Genomic DNA, 26,767 nt, shown 5'->3' with positions numbered 1-26,767 from the left:
CTGACTTTACCTGGTTCTGGGCTTTGGCCAGACCAGTATCCTGCTTATGCAGTTCCAGGAGGCTGAGCAAAAGGGTAGGCTGCAGAGTGGGGTGGACCTGTGTGCAGATCAGATCCCACCTGTGCCACGCCAGTAGCTTTGACTTTCCTGGCCGTGTCTTCAGTTCCACAGCTTGGCCAACAGGATAGATGCCCCAGACCTGCTCTGGATGGCCTTCTGATGCACAGAAGGACCTGTGTCCTCTTGTTTTTCTTCTCTGTATCACTGCTTGTTCTGTGCTTTACAGCTGGTGTCCTTCCTTTCATGTTCTCCACCCCGCACACACACACTATAACTCTTTAATTCCTGTTGAGTTTTCAGATCTTTTCTGGATTTTTAAATCTTTGTTATATGTAATTATCAGTTGGAGATTTTGTGGTGCCAAACACCAAGAGTTACATGTTGTTATTGTTTGTTTTCTTCTTAGTTGCATTATCCTCAGTTAGACTAACAATAATCTGTTGAATTTTGGACAGTTTCAGAATAATGTTTTTAATTGTACAGAATCAACACAAACTATACCGATGTACAGGTGCCCTGCTTGAGACCCTGATAGCAGCATCTTCACAGGGTTGCAAAGTATATGAGGTTTAATTTGGAATGCATCTGGAATGATGACTTGAGTTTTTAGAAGCCATAAATTGTAATCTTGCTTTCAGAATGTTTTTCATATCTTTATTTTGATAATACTAACGTAAAACATTTTTTACATGTGCACATTTTGGAAGTGGTAAGTATACTTAAACAAAAACATCTTACATGTTTGAAAACACTTTTTTTATTCCCAGTGCGTAGAGAAATTGATACTCTTAATGAACGCTTAGCTGCTGAAGGACAGGCGATTGATGGGGCAGAACTGAGTAAGGGCCAACTCAAAACAAAAGGTAAGGTGAATGCTTATAAAAGTATTGCCTGTAGATTACTTGTCAAGGAAATTTGGAATTTAATGAAGGATACTGACTTCTTTGCTTTTTGCTGACAGCAAAACTTGAAATACATACTTTAGGTATGGGTCTAGATGAAAAAAAAGAACAAGGAAGCTTGAGTCCTTGTTCCAGCTCTGCTGCTGTCTCCACATCTTGGTGGGCAAGCAGATCATTTAGGCTTCACTTTTGTTCTGTATAAGACAAAGATGTACTCTGTGTTGCTGTGGTTTTTTAGTTGGACAATATTTGATTGTTGATTCTGTCTCTGCAGCCAGTCACAGTACCAGTCAGCTTTCTCAGAAACTAAAGACCACTTACAAGGCTTCCACCAGCAAGGTATGCAGGGCGCTGGCTCTTGAACCAGTCATGTGGTGTTTAAGGTGTGCAGACGTGTACTTTAAATTGCATATTTTTCAATTAGAAATGTGTAATAGAAAAAGAAAAAATGTCTGGTTGCTAGGAAAGTTTAATTTTTAAAGAATTTCATATGTTAAGTGGCTATAGTATATATATGCTTAAGACTAACTTGTCCTAATACTCATCAAAATCAATATGTTATGTGTTAGTAAATATATTGTGTTTAGAGGAAAAATATATTTGCTGTTGCTAATTGGAGAAAGCTAATAAATAGATAAGGATAAGGCAATGAAAATTAAATATCAGGGCTAAAGCTACATTTTAGTTCATTATCTTTTCTTTCTATTACCTAAGTATGATGAACAAGTGAAGGTCTGTCTTCAAGGCAAGGATTTTAATTTTAAAGTTTCTTTTTTTGACCTTCTTAAAGTGGCAAGGGTGTAATTGTTTGGGAAGTCATCATATGATGGAGCAATATTTTGAGATAATTTTGTATGCATCTCTACATTGGAGTATTTCAAGTATGTAAAAGATAAATTAACTACCTTACCCTTAGTGAATGTATTCTCTTTTGGCTAAACCTGGGGGGGAAAGTTGAAATTTATAGTGAATATGCTGTGGTTACATAAATAGTTGTTGCATTTTTATTTTTCCAATTTGTTCTCTTGTGCTTAAAGTTATTTAGCATGACAGCTGCTGTGAGATTATCTGCAATTAATAGGGCAAATTGTCTTTCTGCTGTTTCTCCTTATTTGAGTTTTTGGCAGTTGTTATTTAGAAGAAAATACGAGTATTGCTGACATTTTCTGTTTACTTTGAGAACATCTAGAATGTAAGTTGCTAATGTATTTGATTTTTTTTGTCATATAATATCTAGCTCACACTAGTTTTAATCAATTAAATTTTTTTCTTCAAAATGAGGTGTGAAATTATGTTCTTCCTCATGTAATTTCTTGTTACATTATATGGAATTACATTGCTTATTCTGGTGCTTACAGTTGTATGTATGCAATGAGTGATCTTAGAGTTCCAAAACTTCCTGATTATTGTGAAGTGGAGGAAGATCTGATTATATAAAGTTATCCTTTGCCATGTGCAATAAAAAATAAGGTTTGGACAAAGCTAAATATATGTACAATAATATTTTGCTTTAAAATATATGTTAGAACTATTTAAAGCCCAGTCATTTTAGGGTTAGAAAATTCATATAAATTTATAAGAAACATATTAGTAGTGACCTTTGTAGCATTTTTCACACGGTGCATACCCATCTTAAAAATACAAAACATCTGAAAATTGAAGAAATAATTTAGTAACAGAATATATTCTGGTTTGTACTACAGCATGGATTCTTGGTATTAAAGCTAAGCATGAATGCAACAAGAAAAATGCTGCAGTCTAGATTCATTACTTTCTGTCCTTCTGACTCAGAGCCATGAAAAGGCAAGTCGCATGTTTGGTGAGATAGTGGGAATACAAAAGTGTTTTAAGTAAACCCAGAAGAGGTTTTTCAACTTCCTGGGTGGCCAATGACATGTTCCTAATGCTTTATTGGGAGGAGGTAAGACAGTCTAACCTATAAAATACCTTAAATTTGTGAAAATATTTGCAAATATTTTTATAAAGTACCTTTCATTGCAGAAAAAAAGCCCTTTATGATTTTTTTCAGAAGTGCTTTAGATTGTACCTCAGTTGAAATGATTTAGAATGACAGGCATAAGCATCATTTAATTGCTTCATTCTGCCGCTTTTCTGTATGAACATTCCTTCTAAGTAATTCCATCTGTTTTATTGGGCCTCTAATTGTGACTAAGTCAGTGTCTTTAAGAATAAAGACGTGTAGGGGGCATTTTGGAAGCAACATGTGACACGATATGTTAACGGTATTCATAAACAGCTTATTATTTTCTCAAGTAATACCAAAAATACAGTTGGGTTTTCATGGCAGTAATCCCTCCGTTCTTACCCTATGTATGGGATAGGTGAACAGTAATAGTATTATTTATATTAGAAATGGTGGGAGACTTGGAAAATGAAATTTACTACAGCTTATCATGGGAAAAGTATTATCCCTTCTAAAATGTTGTAATATTATATTTGTTTAACATCTGAATGACACCGTCAGTAAATGAAAGCACTTTCTCATATTGTGAAGGTATAATTTTGCTGGGTTGAATTGGCTGAATAACTTTGAGAAAGGAAAGAAGATATGATGAGTTAGAAGTTGAGAAACCCTTTTATATTTTCTGATAAATTTAAACCAAGTCAAATAGAATCTGTATGTTACTGTAAAAATGTTAGTGTCTTCATCAAGCATTTGTTTTAGTCTTTTACTATATCTGGGGATAGTTTAAAATGCACATACCTAATGGATGAAACAGTGGATTATACTTTAAATGTGTTTGTGTAATTCTTATACATTCTTTAGGACTTTGCTGAATCAGTGTTTAAAATAAGCTGTATGTTGCCACCAATTTTTATTTTTCACTTGGTTTTATTATTCTTAATAATCTGTATTTTTCTGTTTACCTAAAAACTGAGAAATCTTTTATCTAAGAAGAATTTCGAAATCAAACTAAAGAAATGTTTGTGTTAAGTTTCTTCCTCACTCTATATTTTTTTCTTATAAGAGAAAAGGAAAATTGCTTTCTGTATATGTTCATTATATGAGACAGTATCTTACTATGTGTATATATTATTGTCTGTGTAGTTTTCATGTCTGTTTTCCATTAGAATGTGAGCTTCCAAAAGGCAAGGAGTCCCTTTGCCTCCTCCATCTAGCACAGTACCTGGCTTCGAGCAAGTGTTCAATAAACAATCTTGAACAAACCTGCTCATCTGTAATAAGTGTGGTCTTTTGATTCCTCCCTCATATGTGGGCTTTTTCCTTCAGAAAATATGTGGTCGTTGTAGTAAATTATCAAAATTGTAAAAAAAATGAAAGTTCTCCTATGAGCACAGTAATTAGTGTTAATGGTTTGGGATATTATTCCTGATTTTTCATGTCTGGCTGGCTAGATAGCTCTTTGTTTTTTTAGAGAATTTGGAAATTTTGTCTGATGATTTGGATTTGTGGAAGAGTGACTTGAAATGCCTGCCTATGCCCTTCGTCTGTAGTAAGACATTTCTCCCCTGACTTCTCTTGTATCATACTGTGGAGTGGTAGAAGTCTTCTGAAGCCCCTAGAAAGGACTTCATTCTCTGTGACACTGAGCTGAATGAGACTAGTGATACTGTGCAAGGTGTCTGAGTTCTGTTCATGCTTGTTTTGTGTTCCTTCAGTGTTTATAATGATTTATGTTTGTAAGCGATTTACATATTCTTAAGACATCTTTTTGCTATTTTAACTTTTTCACTTACAAAACTTCAGTAAATGTTTAAAAAGACCCCTTTCCTTCTCAATTTTAGATTGTCTCCAGCTTTAAGACCACCACGTCCAGGGCTGTTTGCCAGCTTGTGAAGGAGTACATTGGCCACAGGGATGGGATCTGGGATGTCAGTGTTGCGAGAACACAGCCAGTGGTGCTGGGGACAGCATCTGCTGGTGAGTCAGATGCAGACAGGTTCAGCTGCCTCATAGAAATGTGGCTTTCTTTGATAACTGGTAAAATTGACTTTCAGTTAGAGTAGCAGAGTGGTATTTGGAAGCAGGTGTGGTGGGGGTGTCATTAGAACTAAAGTGCTTGCCTTGATGTGGGAGCATCTGCTCTGAAGGCCTGTAATCCTGTCTTTCTGTAGTCCTGTGGGCAGAATGTCAGAGCCACCAGTGGACTTAGATTTCTGAGGAAGGAAATATTTGGATTTAACTTACTAGTGTTTAGGAGTCAGTATTTAAATGGAGATACAGCGTAAGTGGAATATTTTTAAAATGTTATGTATATTTTGATTGGCTTTGATCTTTGGTATTCATAGCCAGGTGTGTTTCTGATTTGGGAATATACTTGACATTGTTCTTCCAGTAGTGAAGTATAACTCAGGGAAGCACTCTGGGAATAAATGGAAAGTGCACATTCTTTAGGGAGTGTAGCTGGTTGTGAAGGCCTTCGGGAGTCACAGTAGGGTGTTAGAGAGAGACACTTTTTCTCTTGCCACAAATAAGATATTTTATGAGAGCTAAAGGTGGTATAACATAATACCCCTTCAGATACAAATTGCTAGAATTAAAAATGGTGCTTAAAAGTCATTGAAAATGACTCTTCTCAGCCTTTTTTTTTTGTGTTTTTTTTTGGTGGTACTGGGGTTTGAACTCAGGACCTCACTAGGCAAGCGTTCTACCACTTGAGCCACTCCACCATCTCTCAATTGTGCATTTTAAAGATGGAATAGAACATGGTAAACTAGTTACAAAGGTGAAGAAAGTTCTTTCTCTTTTTTTGAAACTGTTTATATGTACCTGAGCACCTCATATTGATTTTTGAAATTGCAATTAAAAAAAAAATAGTGGAGTCTTCTTCCTGTAAGCAGCCTGAGTTCACCTGTGAAAATGATTTGCTCCTTTCTTGACCCAGAAAACACCACAAAATTATGCAAATTAAGACATTAAAATCTCCATGTTCACTTTAATAATACCCAAGAAACTGCCCAGGCTGTCAAGGGTTTGCATATTTGAAAAGCTACCAAGTATCTGAAAGATTGTAACCCTAGCCACTCAGGAGGCAGAGATGAGGAGAGCTGTGGTTTAAGGCCAGACCGGGCAAAACAAAACAAAACAAAAAAATGAGACCCTATATAAAAGTACCTAATACAAAAAGGGGCTGAGCTCTTTCTGCTTCATGGAGACGAAAAGGAACAAATTGTTCCTAAACTAGAAGATGAGGTTTCACAGAAGAAACAGATATCCCTGAAGAAAAAAAAAATTATGGCACAGAATAAATTCAGCATAAAATAAAATTCAGCAGCAAATAAAAGAAAGAAAAGTGGAGCTGGCTTTGGTGGTGCATATCTTAATAAGTGTAACATTTTTGCACTTGGGAGGTGGAGGCGGAAGAATCTTGGGTTCAAAGTCAGTCTTTTTTTTTTTTTTCAAGGTCAGTCTTAAGTTACGTAGTAAGACAGTGACTTCAAAAAAAAAGTGGAAAGATATTTTCTAATATTCTCGAAATTTCACTTGGAAAATTGAAATTTATTTATCAGATTTTTCTTTAACTTTATCTTTTTCCCTTTAATGTCAGTAAGAGTAAAAGACCCAAAGGAATATTCATTATCTCATGTAATGGACTTGATGCTATTTGAATTTGAATATTTGACAATGATCTGGAAAGCTCTAATAAATGGCCTCTAAAGCTGCAAGCATGGTGCTGTGAATGTAATAGTTAACTAGGAAACTGAACCCCCAGTGGTCCTTCTGCCAATTTCATGGCCTCAGACAACTCACAACTTCTCTGATCTTGGAAACATTTTTTTTTTTTTTAGATCAAATGAATTTTATAGAGTAGTCACAAGAAGTACTATTGGTAGTATAGCATACTTTTGGAGCATCTTACTCTCTTTTTAAAAAGACCATAAAATCAGTTATGGTTAAGTTATGACTTCTTTACCTTACAGACCACACGGCTTTGCTGTGGAGCATAGAGACTGGGAAATGTCTTGTTAAATATGCCGGCCATGTGGGGTCAGGTAAGTGTTGACCTAAATGAGAGCCAGCTGTGTTGACGGGAGGTTTTAGATGTGATAGGAGATTTGCCATTTTGGTTGTCTGGGGACAGTGTGATATATTCAAGACTAGAATAAACTCTGTACCTTTAGTTTGTATTAGTTTAATAAAGGGAAAAAGCTTAGTCCTAAACACTGTACAAATTAGTTTACATTTAATATTGTGTGTAAACCACATGTAAGAAATTTTATAACTGAAATGTGTCCATTTTCATTACAAAATATATATCTATTTTAAAGATTTACTTATAATAATTTAGATCTATTTTGGCTAAATAAAGAATACTCCTCCTGATAGTGCTTTTGTGTCTATAGTTAATGCTACTTATAGTAGCTCTCTTCTGTCTTTTCAGTTATACCTGTATATGCGCCAGTGTCCTGAAATTTTCTCTCCTTTCTCCCAAACATTCTGTGAGGTTTGTTATACCTGCAATGCCTTTATCTTCAGTTTCTTCCAGAAGCTGCTCACTCATGTCTACCTAGCTTTGGTGGACAGTGTCTGAGTCAGTATCACCTTTAGCTTTTGCAAAGTTATACACTTGGATGAATCCTCATTCATTCCAGTGCCTTCCTGCTCATTTCAGGAGTCTAACTGGGCTGGCAGATCACTACTTCTTCCATTTCTTAGTGCCTTCTCTCCTTCAGCTATTCTCTTATCACTTGGCCTTTTATCTCTTTTTTGCCATGGTTTTACCTTGTTAGTGTATAAACAAACTTGTACTTTTCCCATATTAAACATCCTCTCTCCATATTGCTTCCTTACTTGTCTTCCTTATATCTTACAGACTGTGGTGGTGGTCCATTGATTGCAATTTTCTAACATAATGCCAGGAATATATATAATAGGTACTCAAAAAAAGAACAAAATTTTGTTAAAAGAGTGAGTGCTGTGTTCTGTTTCTATGTCCTCACCTCAGATTTATTCTTTATTAGGTAAAGTTATTTTTAGGATTATATATTGCTTAAATGAACTACTTAAAGATGTCTGCAGTTTTCACTAGCACTTCAGTCATCTGTATTTTAATACTAACAATAAAAGATCATCTTCTAGCATTTTTCACTTAGTTCCTTAGAGAAATAAAATTCTAATGGCACACCTAAAAAATTTCATTAAAAGAGACAACTTAGTGAAGTTCAGTAAAATTCCCATACATGTTCTGTGTAAGGATTATGCATTTTCTTTCCGAGGTATAGAAGTGAGGATTGTGCCTCCCCAGAGTGACTTGAGTTCAGCTCTTGTGTCAGGCTAATTGATATCGATTTCAATCTATTTAAGACTTAGGATTTACTTGAGGAAAATCCTAGATGGGTAGGTGGCTCAGGACCTACTTAGTACCTCTCTGGGCTCCTGCCTCAGTGTGCTGGTTTATGGACTTAAGCTTATAGTCTTATTGACTACCCACTGAGATACCCCATCTGCATTCAAGGAAGAAAGGCAGGAAGGATAGAAGAATGGTGGGTGCTGGGATTCTTCTTTGGCTTTAGCTTTATTAAGAAAATAAGACTTTTTTTTTTTTTCATTTTTCTTTTATTATTCATATGTGCATACAAGGCTTGGTTCATTTCTCCCCCCTACCCCCACCCCCTCCCTTACCACCCACTCCACCCCCTCCCGCTCCCCCCCCTCAATACCCAGCAGAAACTATTTTGCCCTTATCTCTAATTTTGTTGTAGAGCGAGTATAAGCAATAATAGGAAGGAACAAGGGGTTTTGCTGGTTGAGATAAGGATAGCTATACAGGGCATTGACTCACATTGATTTCCTGTGTGTGGGTGTCACCTTCTAGGTTAATTCTTTTTGATCTAACCTTTTCTCTAGTTCCTGGTCCCCTTTTCCTATTGGCCTCAATTGCTTTAAGGTATCTGCTTTAGTTTCTCTGCATTAAGGGCAACAAATGCTAGCTAGTTTTTTAGGTGTCTTACCTATCCTCACCCCTCCCTTGTGTGCTCTCGCTTTTATCATGTGCTCATAGTCCAATCCCCTTGTTGTGTTTGCCCTTGATCTCATGTCCACATATGAGGGAGAACATACGATTTTGGGTCTTTTGGGCCAGGCTAACCTCACTCAGAATGATGTTCTCCAATTCCATCCATTTACCAGCGAATGATAACATTTCGTTCTTCTTCATGGCTGCATAAAATTCCATTGTGTATAGATACCACATTTTCTTAATCCATTCGTCAGTGCTGGGGCATCTTGGCTGTTTCCATAACTTGGCTATTGTGAATAGTGCCGCAATAAACATGGATGTGCAGGTGCCTCTGGAGTAACAGTCTTTTGGGTATATCCCCAAGAGTGGTATTGCTGGATCAAATGGTAGATCGATGTCCAGCTTTTTAAGTAGCCTCCAAATTTTTTTCCAGAGTGGTTGTACTAGTCTACATTCCCACCAACAGTGTAAGAGGGTTCCTTTTTCCCCGCATCCTCGCCAACACCTGTTGTTGGTGGTGTTGCTGATGATGGCTATTCTAACAGGGGTGAGGTGGAATCTTAGTGTGGTTTTAATTTGCATTTCCTTTATTGCTAGAGATGGTGAGCATTTTTTCATGTGTTTTCTGGCCATTTGAATTTCTTCTTTTGAGAAAGTTCTGTTTAGTTCACGTGCCCATTTCTTTATTGGTTCATTAGTTTTGGGAGAATTTAGTTTTTTAAGTTCCCTGTATATTCTGGTTATCAGTCCTTTGTCTGATGTATAATTGGCAAATATTTTCTCCCACTCTGTGGGTGTTCTCTTCAGTTTAGAGACCATTTCTTTTGATGAACAGAAGCTTTTTAGTTTTATGAGGTCCCATTTATCTATGCTATCTCTTAGTTGCTGTGCTGCTGGGGTTTCATTGAGAAAGTTCTTACCTATACCTACTAACTCCAGAGTATTTCCTACTCTTTCTTGTATCAACTTAAGAGTTTGGGGTCTGATATTAAGATCCTTGATCCATTTTGAGTTAATCTTGGTATAGGGTGATATACATGGATCTAGTTTCAGTTTTTTGCAGACTGCTAACCAGTTTTCCCAGCAGTTTTTGTTGAAGAGGCTGCTATTTCTCCATCGTATATTTTTAGCTCCTTTGTCAAAGATAAGTTGCTCATAGTTGTGTGGCTTCATATCTGGATCCTCTATTCTGTTGCACTGGTCTTCATGTCTGTTTTTGTGCCAGTACCATGCTGTTTTTATTGTTATTGCTTTGTAATATAGTTTGAAGTCAGGTATTGTGATACCTCCTGCATTGTTCTTTTGACTGAGTATTGCCTTGGCTATTCGTGGCCTCTTGTGTTTCCATATAAATTTCACAGTAGATTTTTCAATCTCTTTAATGAATGTCATTGGAATTTTGATGGGAATTGCATTAAACATGTAGATTACTTTGGGGAGTATCGACATTTTTACTATGTTGATTCTACCAATCCATGAGCATGGGAGATCTCTCCACTTTCTATAGTCTTCCTCAATCTCTTTCTTCAGAAGTGTATAGTTTTCCTTGTAGAGGTCTTTCACATCTTTTGTTAGGTTTACACCTAGGTATTTGATTTTGTTTGAGGCTATTGTAAATGGAATTGTTGTCATACATTCTTTTTCCATTTGCTCATTGTTAGTGTATAGAAATGCTAATGATTTTTCTATGTTGATTTTATATCCTGCTACCTTGCTATAGCTATTGATGATGTCTAGAAGCTTCTGAGTAGAGTTTTTTGGGTCTTTAAGGTATAGGATCATGTCGTCTGCAAATAGGGATATTTTGACAGTTTCTTTACCTATTTGTATTCCTTTTATTCCTTCTTCTTGCCTAATTGCTCTGGCTAGGAATTTCAGTACTATGTTGAATAGGAGTGGAGATAGTGGGCATCCTTGTCTGGTTCCTGATTTTAGAGGGAATGGTTTTAATTTTTCTCCGTTAAGTATAATGGTGGCTGTAGGTTTGTCATATATAGCTTTTATAATGTTGAGGAACTAAGAAAATAAGACTTTTACCAAATCATCTCCTGAATCTGGGTAAGGAAAATGGGAAGATACCATAACTGGTTTAAACTGACCTGATGTATTCCATGTGGCTGAGGAATTCACTCCTGGGGTCTCTACTAGTCATGGATAGATTGCAGTACAAGCTGGGAAGGAGAGAGGTTGAAGCTTATGGTCAGTGAGTACGCAGTAAGCAGCATCTGCATGGCAGTTGGCCTTTGCCTCTTGTAATAATCATGTTTTCTTTTTCCATTGTGGTTTATTTTAGCTCTAAATGACTTTCCCATCTGGAAAGAAATAGATTATTAATACTCATTTTCTGTGTGTCTTATAATTTAGCAGTTCACACTTTTTATTGTGTTTCTATTCTAACTTAAACATATATTCATAGTTCAATTGAATGGGGAGATCTAGTATTGAACTATCATAGTTCCCTTAATTTTTAATTTTAATTTTGTAATAGCAGTAGTTAATAAGTATTGATAACATGCTTTTGTCATTTTAAACTTGTTTTTGTAATATTTTTATTTTACAGTAAATTCTATAAAATTTCATCCTTCAGAGCAGTTGGCTCTCACTGGTATGTTGATTTTTTTTTTCTTTACTGAACAAAATGATTGATAATCTTAAACAGTCTTTTTATCAGTAGCATCAGCATCATCCAGGGCTGTTTTGAAATTTGGTAGATCTTTTATGAATTAAGTGAGAAATGAACAAAGGAATACGTTGAGTAGTACTTCTTAAACTCAATAGTGGATCACCAGTTAGAATAATTTGAATTTATTCTGAGGTTAAAATCAATTTATATTCTTCTTGAAGTCATTTTTAGAAAGCATTTTTGCATATGATGATTCACAGTAGATTGTAACACGGTTTTGCTCTTTCCTGACCCTGTCTGCATCTGAAATAAAAAAATGAGAAAAATAATACAGAAACATGATAATTTTCCAAAGCTAGCATTTTCATTCCTTTCTAGATACTTTACCTAAACTGTGATAGCTTAAATTTGCCATATTGTATAGAGAGGTTTTAGAAACATTCCTTCATTTGTTGCTTTTGAAGAGTAACCTTATCGTACTGAGGATTTTTCCTATAAAATTGTCAGACACCCATGAGCCCTGTGATATTTTGGAGACACTGGTGATAATCTTGAAGGGTATGTGTTGGTTTTTGGTAGACCCAGAGGTCAGCAAACTTTCTGTAAAGGACTAGTTAGTAAGCTTATGGTCTCTATCACAATGACACAGTTCTGTTGTAGCATGAAAGTAGCAGAGATAATGGAGAAATGAAGGGACAGGGCTGTTTATTTTCAAAAATGGGTTATGGAGCAGATTTTTCTGATCGTGGGATGGAGCGCAACAGTTGAGAGATGACTGAGTGCTTCGTGCAGGTGGAATTGTGTAGGAAGGAGCCCAAACATGAGTTTAATGTTTGAAATGCAGCAGCCACTCAGTTTGGTCAGAGAATTTTTATATGTGAGAGGAATACAGTGGGAAGGAGGGTCATTTTCATAGGTCTCGATCATCCTGGCTAATTTATACCTTAATAAATGTTTCAGGAGAAAAGTGGGCAAGGAATTTAAGCCTGATTACTTTGATGGTTTGTTGTATGATTGGAAAGAGGGAAGGAGGCGAGGAGATGAGTGGCAATTGCATATGTCTAGAAGTAAACGTTCAGGAAAGGAGGGGTGAAACCAAGAGGCATTTTAAAATGGAGCTGGTAGAAACTTTGAGACAGATGAAGTAGAGAGGAAGAGGTAGACTGTAATTTTTATGTATTGTTGATTTAAAGAGAAATTGGCAAGTCAGATGAATAAATTGATTTCTGTCATAAAAATTACACTATAGTTAAAACATTAACTTTAGGGAAGCTCTGAGGAAGTGAAGAGAAGACTGCTTTGATGAGGGTGAAACATGATCATTCTGGTGTATCTGAGGTCTGTTTTCTGCTCTGGAGTGCCATCCTTTGTCTTTTCATTCCTAAGTCAGAGCATTTTCTTACAGACTGGCTAATGAAAAGAGAGGAACAGGGAAGCAGCACAGATAAGTAGTACTAATAGGTGCCTGGCAAGTTGTAAAGTCCTATGGATAATGAGTGCATGAAAATGACTGTGACTTTCCTGAAACACTTCATAATCTGCTATAGTCATGAGTTAAGTATGATGGAATTTCTATTTAGACTGATGGAAAATAGAATTTACTATTTGTGATTTTTTTCTAAACTCCCACAGCTTTCTTCCTTAAAACGAAAGGGGAAATATTTTTATATAATATCCTGATTTTGCACATTTATTTTACTTTTAATAGCTTTGTGCAGTCTCTGAAAGTAGCTATATAAGTAAAGTACATTCATTTTACTAAATGATCACTAAGTTAGAAACATCTAACTAATGTTGCTTAGCCAGAATAAAGAGCAGATTTTATGCATGGCATGTACATTGGATAATTTTTCCCCAATTTCTCTCTACAGCTTCTGGAGATCAGACTGCTCATATTTGGAGATACGTGGTACAGCTGCCGACACCTCAGCCTGTTGCCGACACTAGTGTAAGCTCATTTACTTACCCTGAAAACTCAGCATAAGCCTACTGTTGTCTGGGTGCTTGCAAATTTTAGAATACACTTATAGTGTCTGCTGTGACTTGAATGTTTGTACCCCTCCATTCATGTGTTAAAGCCCTAGTCTCTAATATGACTATATTTAGAGATGGGGCCTCTAAAGAAGTAGTTAAGATTAAATGATGTCATGAACATAGAGCTGTAATCTGAGGGCTTTCCTCTTCTCTGTCTGTTAATGCTTATAACTTCCCTCTCTACCGCATGTGAGAATAGAGTGAGAGGGAAGCCATCTAAAAGCCAGAATGAGAGCCCTCACCAGAAACCACACTGGCAGAACCTTAATCTTACACTTTCAGTCTCCAGAACTGTGAGAAAATTAATTTCTGTTAGTAAGTCACGCAGTCTGTGGAAATTTGTTAAGGTAGTTGGAACTGACTAAGGGAGATTTTGGCACCCAATGTAGGATACTGAAAACTTTAAAGTGGCTTTAGAACTAGGTAATGGGTAGAAGTTAGAGGAATTTTGAGATACATGTTAGAAAAATTCTAGTTTTCTGGCAGAAATTTGAATGTTAAAGGTGATTCTGGTGAGGGCTCAGGAAGAAAAGAAGAGAGCAAGAGTCTTCTTTGCTCTTAGAGATCCATATGTATCGTCATGAACACAATGTTTGTAGAAATACAGATGTTAAAGGCCATTCTGGTGAGGTTTTCGAAGGAAATGAGCAGGTTATTAGAAACTGGAGGAAAGTCATCGTTGTTAAAAAGTTCCAGAGAACTTGGCTGAATTGTATTCTAGTGTTTTGTGAAAGGTAAGAATTTTCCAGTTTCAGAGTGAACTTGGATATTTACCGACAGGATTTCTAAGGAAAGTATTAAAGGTATGGCATGGATTCTCTTAACTGCTTAGAATAAATTGTGAGAAGGAGAGAGCTACATTGAAAGAATTGTTAAGGAAGAAAGGAACTTGATTGGAAAATTCTCAGCCTGTCCATATTGCAGAAAAGCAAGAAAATATGTTCTGAAGAGAACATTAAGAGTGTGGCTAAACAACTGTTTCAAAAGATTTGTATAGGTGTGAAATGTGAATGTAGTCAGCCACCTCAGCAGAAGCTAGCAATAGAGTGAGGTTAAACTAGAAGAGACACTGCCAGCAAGGAGTGAAGGAGACAGTGAAAATGGGATGAGATGAAGGAAGACTGTCCGAGTGCAGGCATTCAGCAAGCATTAGCAAATAGGACTGTCTGGCTATAGACGTGTATTATTCTTAAGATAGTAATCTAGTTTTGATATTTCTGCCTTTGAATGTTACTCTTCTACTTTTTTTTTTTTTTAAACATTATTCAATTTGGAGATAGGATAAAGAATTATTTCCAGCCGTAAATGCACTTGTCTGTATTTGCTCATTTTTACAGCTCTTCTTTTGGTGGTAGTGGGATTTGAACTGAGGGCCTCGTGCTTACTAGACAGGCCCTCTACCACTTGAGTCACACCCAGCCCTCATTTTTAATTGAGTGTTTTAGTAGTTCCTCTTTATCCACAGTTTCATTTTCTGAGGTTTCAGTTAAATTTTTATGCATACCATTAAAATATTAATAGTAAAGATAATTAAAGTTAAATAGATCTCTGTGATGGTAAAAATGTGTATAAACAAAAAAAAATTTCTACCTCTTTTGTCTCCTGCCCTTTGCCAACGAAGGTTAAATGAACTTATAATTGTTCTTTACTATGGTACTCAGTACATGCATACTTTAAAGAATCTGTCAGTACATAGTGCAGTTTGGAAAAATTACATCCTCCTGGGTACTTTATGGGCACGCGACCCCACCACGCCCAGCTAGTGACGGCAGTTCTTTTTGTTTTTGAGACAGGGTCTTACTGTGTAGACCCTGAACTCATAATCCTCCTGTTAGCCTCTGAGTGGAGTGCTAGGATTATAGGCATTTGCTGCCACAATAGTGGTTACAATTCTTGAGTCTACTTTTCTCTATCCCTGGGATACTGCTGCTGCTACATGTATCAGAAATCTCCACTGAGCTCTCCACGGACATCCTTCTTGTCAGGTTACCTAGGAGGTACAGGCCTGATGGGACATAGGGCATCAAGGTTTTTATTCCCTACTCCTCGTCTGTCTGCAGGAACCCTTGCAGCTGCTCACACAGTTGACTACAGAGATACTTGGCCACAGAACTTTCCAGAAAGTACTGTGCTCTTCTCCTCACCCAGGTACAGGTGCAGAAGCACAGGACTCCTCAGCCATGGCTGTAGTTGCTAAGGAGCCTCATGGCCCAGGAGCCAGTGCCTGTTGAGCATCTTCATAGGCAGCACCAGGGACAAGAGTCAGCTGGGCTCAAAGCTCAGAGCTGTGGCACTCCTGTCAGGAATTTTTGGTGGATATGGAGTTTTCTCCTCATCTCAGTGAAGTGTATCCACCAGGAGTCATTTTTACCTTGAGCAGCATGACCTGAATGAAGGTCTCATCTCTTGCAGAAGGAAAAGATTTTGTTGATTCTGTACCCTTTCATAGATTTACAAGTCCTCCTCTCTAGCCAGATCACTGAATTCGTGTCTTAAACTAGTTTCTCTGCCTTAGGTGTGACTGCTCACAATAGTTCTTTGCCATAGTCTATCAGGAGTGATCTTTCTAGAATCCCCCTTTGCCTTTGAGGTGAAGCCCTTTCAAAATACCTTCCATGATTTGCAGGGCATTTTTTGATTGCCTTTCTAGCCTTGCTTTTTTACTTTCCCTCCCTACTCCATCCAAACTGAACTCAGCTGCTCTTGCTGCTCTGTGCTTGCCATGTTCCACACTTACCCAGGCTGCCTCTCTCTCACCTTCCCCAAGCTCTTCATCCTTCACATTTGCTCATATATGGCTTCCTTAAAGGGGATAGACCACACTTGTGTGCTTTCAAGGCATCCTGGCACTCTTTCTTTGTAGCTTTTAGCATAATCTGAAATGAGTAATTAGTTGCATACTCATTTATGTTGAACTGTCACCAAATTATGGATCCTCTCTCCCTGGAGAAATACTAACTCTGGTTAATCTACTTTACCTCTGTCTCTTTTCCACACTTGAGCAGTGAGCATACAACTGATGGTCCTTACCTTGAGTTTGTGGAGTTTGTGTCAGTGAGGCCCTACCTGTGACATTCCCATTGCACTTCCCAGTCCTTCCCACACCCCTCTCCCTCCCATCTGCAACTTTTGCTTCTCTGAGAAGATGGAAGCATTGAGAGAATTCTGTCTACTTTTCACACAGCTGCTTCTGTTCATGGCACCAGCTGTCCTCTTAAGTTGTGGTTGTGTCCTTGCCTGCATTGTTGGGACTCTTCTCTCCTCCTTGTGAACATTGTTCCTGCAGTGATACCCTCTGGCCTGTGTCATCAGAATGTTCCATTCTCGAGTCCTTCCCCACAAAACACACGTCCATCCCATAGCCTATCAAGAACCACCACCTCATTGGCTTTCTTTTCCATGCTGAACTCAGAAGTGTCCCTCCTGAGATACTCTTTTCTCAGGCCAGCTTTGTCCATGCCACTTTGCTCAGACATCAACATCCCCTTCATGTTGCTTGTCCAGTAGATACTTGGAAGCTGTTTCTTGGGCTCCTTAATTGTAGTTATTAACTATGGCTCTCCCTTTAATGCATACCTATTTCCTCCTGCTTTCTTCCCTCCTCTTGAGTTTTGATGGCTGGCTTTCCTCTGATGCTCTGCCTGCTCTCCTGTGTGTGGCTTTCTTGTTCTGACTCTGTTGCTCACTTGTAATTCTCCTACACTAGTCCCAGCTGGTCTCATTCAGCACTCATGGCTGTATGGACCATCTGTTGCTGCTGTCCCCCAAATTTTCATACCATCTCTGGTGTGTCTTTTGAATACAGTCTTCCGTAGCTAACTGTCTGACTACTCAATTCATCTCTATTTGGGTGTCCCGTAGATATCACAGACCTTCTGTATCTGAAATTGGATTATGGATGTCCCCCATCCTGCTCCTTTCATTGTGCTACACGTGTCAAGAAATGTTACTGTCATTCAGCCAGTGGTTTGGACCATACACCTTTCAATTTTCTGTGAACTCTTGTATTTTTCTCATGCTGCCTATGGATGTCCATCTGTCAGCAAATCCTGAAGCTTTACTCAAAGAATATTTTAATCACCTTTTCTTCTCACCTCCATTTACCACCCCTCTAGTTCAGGCTGCCTTCTCTTCCCTGTTCTATAATTTGTCAGGTTCTCCCTTGTGTTTCCTGGGGCTGCTGTGACCAGATACCACTGGTTGGGTGACTTCAACATCTAATTTATGTTATTACAGATCTTGAACTTGTAAGTTCAAGATCAAGGTGTCAGCAGGATTTTTTTTTTTTTAATAAGGTCTCTCCTTAGCTTGCAGATGGTCACCTTCACACTGTCTTCACATGTTCTTTTTTTTGTGTGTGTCTGTTCAAATCCCCTCTTACAATATACCAATCATATTGGTTATGACCCACTTGAGTAGCCTGATTTTAACTTAATTACCTTCTGAAAGGCCCTGTTTCAAATGTAGTCACATTATGAGGTCCTGGGTGTTGGGCTTCAGCATAGAGAGACACAATTTAGCCCACAACAAACTCCTTTCATTTTTCCCTATGTATGATTTTCTGTTATACACGCAATAAAATCTAAAATCCCTTCCATGGTCTGCCAGGTTTTGCATGACTCTGTGTGCCTACCCGTCATACTGTGCTCCACCCACCTGGCAATTTCAGTTTGTGTAGCAGGGGCCTTTACCTTTCTTCCCTATGTCTGGAATTCTGATACCTTCAATATCTGCATGCCTTCTTCTCCCCACCCCCTTTTTTTTCTGTGGGTAAGGGGCACTGGGGTTTGAACTCAGGGCCTCTCACTTGCTAGGCAGGTGCTATAATCATTTGAGCCACAACACCAGCCCTTTTTTGTGATGGGTTTTTTTGAGATAGTGTCTCATGAACTGTTTGCCTTGGCTGGCTTCAAACCATGATTCTCCTGATCTCTGCTTCCTGAGTAGCTAGGATTATAGGCGTGAGCCAGTGGCGCCCAGCTTCTCCCTTTCTTCACAGTCTGACTCAAATGTTACCTTGTCAGAGTCTTTCCTTACTAATTTGGTATAAAATAGCAGTATCCCAACTGTATATCCTCATCTTGTTTCACTTTTCTTCATGGCACTTATTACCTTGTGACTGTGTATATATACATGACATATATTCCTGTATTAGTGTGCATACATGACATATTCCCTTGCATATTGTGTTCATGTGACACAGTAGTGTGTACATACATGTGATACACATTCTTTACTAGTGTGCGTGAGGTCTCTCTTCATTGTCAGAAAGAAACTTCTTTGAGGTAGAAACTTTTCTCGTGTATACTCCAGGATTCTTATCACCTAGAATGAGCATAGTCTTATATATGACAGATGTTGTCTGTTCCCCTCTTTGCTGTGTAAACATTACCATTTGTTTGTAAACACCTGATCAACATTGGTTGAGTGAATACACATTTTTTTTGAAGAGCTGACTCCTAGGCTGGCTGTTACATTTTTATTTCATCTGTGGTATTTGACAAAAAATTCTTTGATGTCATAGGAAAGTAAGTTATTTTAACTTAGAATTCTACTGCTGTAATACTAGGAGAGCTATTCTAAGTTAATTTAATGTAGAACTCTAAGCCTGTATTTTAAACAGGCTCCTGAGAATTGAAATGCTTTTCTTGTATTGTGATAAATTACTGACTTTTAATTATTTTTTTTAGTTTTATATTACATTTATACTTATAAATGGTAAAATCTTAAAATGTTGAAAATAACTTTATTTGCTATTTTCTTGGTTAGTGGAAATGAATTCATTTGATGTCATAGTGGCCATAATTTTTTTCTGATATTTGGCCTTTGGTTATAGCTAAGTTATAAAATTGTAAAGCATTCATTGAGCAAGTAATCAGATATTGTGATTGTATTGCTCATAATAGTGAATAAGTCATTGAAAGATAAATGATGGTCTGTACCATGTCAGAAAAAACTTCCAGGGTTCCCAGGAAGTCCTTCTTTTCTGATTTTACCCTTAGCAACAAATATCTGGAGAAGACGAAATTGAGTGCTCTGATAAAGATGAGCCTGATATCGATGGAGATGTGTCCAGTGACTGCCCTACCATTCGGGTTCCACTGACGTCTCTCAAAAGCCACCAGGGAGTGGTCATAGCTGCTGATTGGCTGGTTGGAGGGAAGCAGGTGGTGACAGCCTCGTGGGACAGAACAGCGAACCTGTATGATGTTGAGACATCTGAACTTGTTCATTCTCTCACAGGTACCTCACTAGAAACGGTTGAGCTTCCTAGTTGGGTGCTGCCAGTTGATGTTCATGTGTCGATGTCTGAGCCTGCAAATGATTTCTCGGCCAGAATTGTTTTTAGTCCTCTTGGCTCTGGTTGTAATTCTTGGAAATCCTTTCTAATTCACAGAACTGCTGGTAGTTAAATTTATTTTATCTTTAGGAGATTAATTGTAGTATGTAGTATTTAGATATTTGAAATACAGGTTGTTTTATTGGTTTTTGTGTTTCTTGTGACAAATTTCTAGAAACTTAATGGTTTTAAATAAGAGGAATTTACTATCTCATGGTTTCCTGGTCAGGATTTCTGGGTCCCTAGTAGCTACTCCTCTGCTCTGAGCCTTGCAGGCTGAAGTGAAGGTGTTGCCTAGGTGGGACCTCACCGAGGTTTGTGGTCTTCTTCCAAGTTTACTGGCTACCGGAGTAGTCCATTTCCTTTTGACCATGTGACTAGGTGTCCATTTTCTTGATACCTTTCAATTAGGGACTGTCCTGAGCACCTAGAGGCTGCCCTCGGTCCCTGGTGGACCCTCCAAAGGCAGTTTGCTATCTTTCAGGCCATCAGAACACATCTCTGCTGAATTTTTGAGGTTCTGGAGGGGCTAGCCACTTTAAAAGGGACCACCTGATTAGGTCAGGCCACCTAGGACAACCTTTCTTTTGATTAACGCAAAGTAAACTGATTTAGGGACTTTAATTACATCCATGAAATTCTTTTTGCCCTATAGTGTACCCTAATTACCAGAGTGGTATCATTATGTTTTTAGGTTTAGCCCAAATGGAAGGGTATAATACAAGGTGTGTATTTTACTGAAGGCCCATAGTATTATGCTGTTAGAAGTTACTCTAGAAGTGAAGAATTAAGATTTAAATTGCTGCAGTCAGACTGTTAAAGTGATTTTTCTGACTTTCTATTAGGATCAGAAAATGGGTTTATATAAACATCTAGTTCTCCCTGCTCCTTTTAAATGGATGACTGAAGGGACTTCAGGCCTCTGAGGTAGAACTGGTTCCACTGAGATTCCATGTACTGTGAAGTGATTCCTATAGGCTCAATTTTCACTGGATATGGAGTCCGCAAAGATTTTTGATTCTTTCAGTCTAATTGTGTGCCTGCAGGTGGATGATCTTGTGTTTTTATTGTACTTGGTTGTAGGGCACGACCAGGAGTTAACTCACTGTTGCACACACCCCACCCAGAGGCTCGTGGTGACCTCCTCCCGTGACACGACTTTCCGTCTCTGGGATTTCAGGGACCCTTCCATCCACTCTGTGAATGTTTTCCAAGGACACACGGAGTGAGTTGCCATTGTTCAGAAATCTTAACTATTCATGAAAAAGGTTTTATGGATTGCCATTAAAACATAATTCTAATCTTAATTTTCAGTATTTCCAACTTCACTGTCTTTCAGAATGATTGCTGCTTTCCTAAACATTTTGCTACATTTTTCATAGGATTTAAAAGATTAAGAGAAGACCCTGATACTCTTTCAGGAAATTGGTGGGATAGAATGGAGCAGTTGGGGGAAGGGAGAGCACTCCAGGGTTGGTGGCATGAGTAACAGGAAGGATGATCCTTGTCATCCTTGAGAGAGTCCAACTGGAGCTGTTTTCAGCCACTTGAAATTTATTGCAGTGCATCTTTTCACTCTGTTTTTTGATATTACATGTATTTGCAGAGCATATTTTGTGAGATTGTGTGTACACACAGACAAGCAGAGACCCTCATTCTAGTGTGTCCCTCTCTGCTTGGATTTCTGTCAGGCAGCTTGAGCACGAGGATAATAAACTTGTTCTTCTCCCAGCCTGATCCTTCTCAGTAAAGGAGGAGGCCATCTGTCCAGTTCTGCATGACAGACCTTGGGATTTTTCTTTTTCTTTTCTTTCTTTCGTTCTTTTTTTTTTTTTTTTTTTTTTTGTGGCATTGGGGTTTGAACTCAGGCTTCTAGCTTGCTAGGCAGGTGCTATACAACTGGGATATTTCTTGATACTTCTCTTTTAGGCCTCTTTTTTCACTAAATGATGTCCCCCATCTGGTCCATCAACAAGACTCTTGTGTAGACACACCTTCCCAATCTCAGCCTCCCAAGCAGCTAGGATTACAGTTGTGAGCCACTGGCACCTGGCTGAGCTCTTATTTTTTTTAGTGTAGACCTATGAATATAATTTCTAAGCATTTTGTGGTTGTGTGTGTGTGTGTGTGTGTGTGTATGGGTGTGTGTGAGATTAGGTGTTGTAGGCTTAGAGTAGACATAGTATGTCATTCACATGAAGCTCTTCTACCCAGCTCTTCTGAGATGTGACTCTAACCGTGAGGATAAGTGAAAGTTTTAATGAAAATAGGATATATGTGCAAGTCTCACTGTTGTTCACATTTCATTTTCTCTTTTCTCACTGGAGTAAGCATAAAGTAGTATATTTTATGGATGTATAGATCCTTAAAGTTTTAAAAAGGTTTCTTTTTGGTACTAATTTCCTTGCTGTATCAGAGAAATTTTATTTATTTTTAGGCCTTTCTGAATTGGCAGGACTTCTAGGTATAAGGAGGCTGAATTTTTTTCTTCCGTTTCTACATTCTGGGCAGACTCAGGGTGGCTGAGCATGTTGTGCCCTCTAGCCTTCCTTATGCAGGCTTAGGACTTGGTCAGCAGATGGAGCTATAGATGTCTTTATTGAATACAAAGTGCTTCATAATATTAGTGGTAAGCCTTTAGAAGTGTCTCTAATTTAGAAAGCAAGAAATTAGACATTTCTACAAGGTTTTATATGAGGAATCTTCTTACTAACTATCAATTTTTTCCTTTGTCATGGGCTCTATAGGTTTGAGCCCATACGTCAGATAGCTGATAGCTCAAATGGTAGAGCACCTGCCTAGCAAGCATGAGGCATGAATTCAAACTCCAGTACCACCAAAAAACACCCCCAAAAACCCAACAATTCTAACAGATAGCTGATAGCAAATACATATGAATTTGTATTCATGACAGGGCATGTTTTTATTAAAAAGAAATTCTTGATTAAGAGCAGAGGGATAGCTAGTGTCTTCAGTGTGTGTTCTGTTTAATCACTTCTCTATGATGTTTTAAATGTGATTTATGAAAACAAACCCTGGATCTCCTGCCTTTCCTCAGTCTTACCATCTAATAGGTCTTGTGTCTCGAAGGTGGTTCTGCCATGGTCTGCAGCAGCACCTGTGTGTTCCTGTTTTATTAACACCCTGAGACCAAGTGGAGTTACTATTGGGCCTGTGTGTTTACTATCTAGCAATTAAGGTGTCTGCCACCTTAATAAATAAGTGGAAATGTTCTCTTAGAAGCTCATTACTAGGCCTACAGTACTGTCTCTAATCTAACAAGTAACTCTTTTGGTTTTCTAGAATTAAATTTTTTTTAGTCCTTTAACTCAATTCCTGAATATTAAAAGCAAAACTCAGACTTGCAGTTCTTAAATTTGTTGTCCTTACTGGGTAGCCCTGAAAAGTCATATTTGAGGTGTTTTAATGTGAATCATTGCTTAAACAAAGGCAGTTTTTTTAAAACATAATATGGTTATAAAAGCCTTTCTCATGTAGTACATATTAACATGATACGGAACTCTGGAAAATTCACTTTAGGGCATATTTTTGTTTATGGAAGTTCAACATTAAAATTTTTAGTAACATGTATTAGAACATAGTACCTTTTATATTGTGAATAATTGACTTTCTTATCCAAGTAATTTGGATTTCTGTGTTGGGTTTTCTTCAGGCAAGAAGTAGCTGCATAGGTTTCAGGATTATTAGCCTAGTTTTGTAATCTAGTTTCTCTAGGAGCTGGAAAGAGATTTTTTTACCCCTTTTTTCACTTCCTCTTACTGTTATCCTTGTACGTTTTCATGGCTTTTATACCTTTTTGATATTTGTACTGTCATTATCTTAGCCAGATAAAGATAGGGATTTCCTTGATGTAAGCTGTGTTTAAGGCTTTTATCACATATTTTTAGAAAGGGCTAATACGCATTTTTCTTTTTTGATGTGTTTCATTTATTTTCACTCTGTGTTATATGACATGTCTTCATTATAATAGGAACTCTAACAATAGCATTTATTTGATATGACTGGCTATTATTTGACTAGTTAGTAGTAGTTCAATATATGTATCAATTTATAAGAAAAGTAATTTTAGATATTTTATATAGCATTTTATAAATAGCAGGAATGTAAAATTATGTGTATTGTTCTCAGAAATAATAGAAATATTTAATTTGAAAATTTTTCAACGACACAGGAATTTCAGGTATTGGCAGTTTATTTCTCACATATCTCTGACATAATCAAGAGCTGGAGCTGAAATCCAGTGCATTTTACCTGAACTGAGCTAAGTCCTTATCTGTTCAAGTGCTTTTCGCCTGGCAGGGTAATTCAGTAAGCCCAGCCGACTGCTTCCCAAGCCATCCTTTCTTCCTTGTCTGTGTCTTGCACCGTTCTGATGAGTTGGTCTCCATATAGACGTTCCAGCGTGCTTCTCAGCGTGTGGGTTGTGGATAGTACACATGTGTGAGAGGCTATTACTGTCAGAGAATTTGTATTTAGGTTAATTGCACTCACTGTCCTTTGAGAAGACCATGAGAGATGCCCATTTGTATTGTTCATTAACAGAAGGACCCTGGTTCCAGTCCTTGTGAATTCCTTTGACACTACTGTCTTCATGGAGTTTGTGGAGTTTCCCCGTCCCTTTTGTTTTGTTTTATTTCAATTGCTATTAAAAGGAGCTGACAGTTGAGGCTGTTACTGGTCATTAAGCTTCCTCCACGGGTGGCCAATGACTCCAGTTTATACCCAGCTAGCAGTATTTATCTACAAGTGTGAATAAACTTTGCCACCAAAAAGAGTCTGGAATTAGCTCAACATGGATAAAATATTTGAGGATAGAAAGGAATTAGCTTTCTTCTTTTTGGCTTTCTTTCCATAATTATAACTTTATTTTCAGAATGCAAACTTTGGCACTTTTGTCTAAAGAAAACAAAACACATCTAACAAAACAGAAAATGTCACCTAAAAATGGTAATGATTAGTTTGAAGTTAAGATATTTTCATATGCTTTTATTGCCAAATACCTAGGGGATGGATTTTTGGTACTAAATTCTAGGATCGCATACTTACCATGGTACAATAGCTTAGAATTTTATGTCCTGATAATAGTTTTCTTTGTGCTTTTAAAAAGAAGAATGTTTGGGAAAAGACATTTTGTACTTGGATGGTATTCAATTTTAAGTATAACTGAATGCTGTGCTTTGTCTAAGTTAGTATGCGGGATGCCTGAAGTGTACACTGAGGTCATGTGGGCAGCACTCCAGGTGTGCTGCCTCAGTGTGGAGATTTTGGAAGACCATATCAGGTTTTTAAATTTGGTTTACTACTGGTGATTGCTTTTAAGCTTTCCTCTGTGAGAAGGAAGGAAGAGGAGAAACAGGTATCTGCTCAGTGGTGTCATTATGGACAAAAGTTCAACCCCCTGAAGTGCCTCCCCAGGTGGAAATGGCTATTTGAGAAATAAAATGACCTGTAAATTACAGTGACCTCAAAACCATAGCTTAGGCCTTTGAACTCAAACTCCATCCCAGGTTTACATTCCCTTATCCATATTGTATCTTCTTTGTAATTAAGTAGATTAAAATATTTTTATTTTAAGGACTTACATTGTCCCTGGCAATAATTGGTCAATACCTAAGACTAACAAAGGAAAGCTGAGAGTAAGAACTAATAGGCTAATTGTATAAACTCCCAAAATATTGCCCCATTTTAGGTTTTTCACTTTTCTGAATAGATTGCACAGATTCAAAGAGAAATATAATGGTCAGTAGTTGGCAGAAATGAAGTCTAACTGCAGAGGTTGTGTTCAAATGTGTTTGTTTTATCCGTGACCACAGAAATGACCAAACAGACTTCAGTAGGTAGAGAGTGCTGTGTAAGCACACTGTGTACATGTATGTGTGCATAGTTGTTTCTTGAGGGAAGGACACCATTCTGTAAGTGTCACTGGTTTCACTGGCACCTTGTCCTAGGTCAGCAGCTACAGAGCTCTCCATTCTCTTTGTTCTGGGATCAGTATCCTGCAGTTTGAATAGATGGTAATTTACTGTGTCTGTTCCCTGTTGGTACATTTAAATTCTGATTCAGAATATACTTTTCAAAAGTAAGAGATTTAATATTTATCCATTTTTCTCTTTTAAAAACCCTCATTTAAGAAGGGCTTATTAAAATAAGGACATCAAGAAAATTGGTACTTTAAAATTGTTCTACTTAACAGCTTTGCTATGAGCTGCCCAGGTCAATCACTTTCACTGAGGTGACCTAAATAGCAACCATCAGATTATTGACACAGACTGTTTTCAGTACAGACTCACTGAGACAGGCATGAAACTTCTCTCTGTAAGCTAGCAGGTGGAGGCAGAAACTACTGTGTGTTGTGCAGAACTGGCAGTTGGGGAGAGAGAGCAGCTGCTAACAAGCCTGTCTTAGTTTTGGAAAAGGTGATAGTGACAATGGTATGTGCTTTGATTCCTGGCACAGCCAAGCTGGACAGACAGCCCAGTCTCACTTAGCTCATATGAGGCTCTCACTGGTCAGGTGGCAGCTACTTTCATTTCCTGTCACACTCAGCCTGGATTCTCAGCTTTGCATCTAAGCTGCAGGGTTCTTGACACTCGGTAACAGAGCAGAGTTAACACTTAATTTAACTGCGTTCTTTTGGGAGCGAGATGTTTTACATAACTGATTTCTCCAGTAATCCCTCAAGAACCAAAACTTACTGAGAAAGGCTGAATCGCTTAAGTGTGTTGTGTGTAGAAAGGGAAATCGGGATGCTTTCAGGAATCTTGTATGTGTTATAATGTTGCTGCTTTTCCATGCCAACTGGTCCCCAAAGTTTTGTGTCTCTTCTTTGTGTTTTGTTTTTGTT

General features: G+C 37.8%; 1 protein-coding gene across 2 annotated transcripts in view; it reads left to right on the top strand.

Moving 5' to 3' along the window:
* Positions 1-26,767, top strand: part of Wdr37 (WD repeat domain 37) — a 63,924-nt gene that overhangs the window by 22,138 nt on the left and 15,019 nt on the right. For both annotated transcript variants that reach the window (XM_074056756.1, XM_074056757.1), the window contains exons 4-11: positions 828-923; positions 1,237-1,301; positions 4,731-4,866; positions 6,867-6,938; positions 11,466-11,510; positions 13,400-13,476; positions 19,565-19,805; positions 20,986-21,127. In XM_074056756.1, the coding sequence (XP_073912857.1) occupies positions 828-923; positions 1,237-1,301; positions 4,731-4,866; positions 6,867-6,938; positions 11,466-11,510; positions 13,400-13,476; positions 19,565-19,805; positions 20,986-21,127 (874 nt within the window). The remainder of the gene's footprint in view (positions 1-827; positions 924-1,236; positions 1,302-4,730; positions 4,867-6,866; positions 6,939-11,465; positions 11,511-13,399; positions 13,477-19,564; positions 19,806-20,985; positions 21,128-26,767) is intronic.

Source organism: Castor canadensis, chromosome 15 (assembly GCF_047511655.1).
Source record: "Castor canadensis chromosome 15, mCasCan1.hap1v2, whole genome shotgun sequence".
NCBI classification, from domain to species: Eukaryota; Metazoa; Chordata; class Mammalia; order Rodentia; family Castoridae; genus Castor; species Castor canadensis.
Note: the sequence above shows the minus strand (reverse complement) of the source record. Positions and strands in the feature narration are given on the sequence as shown.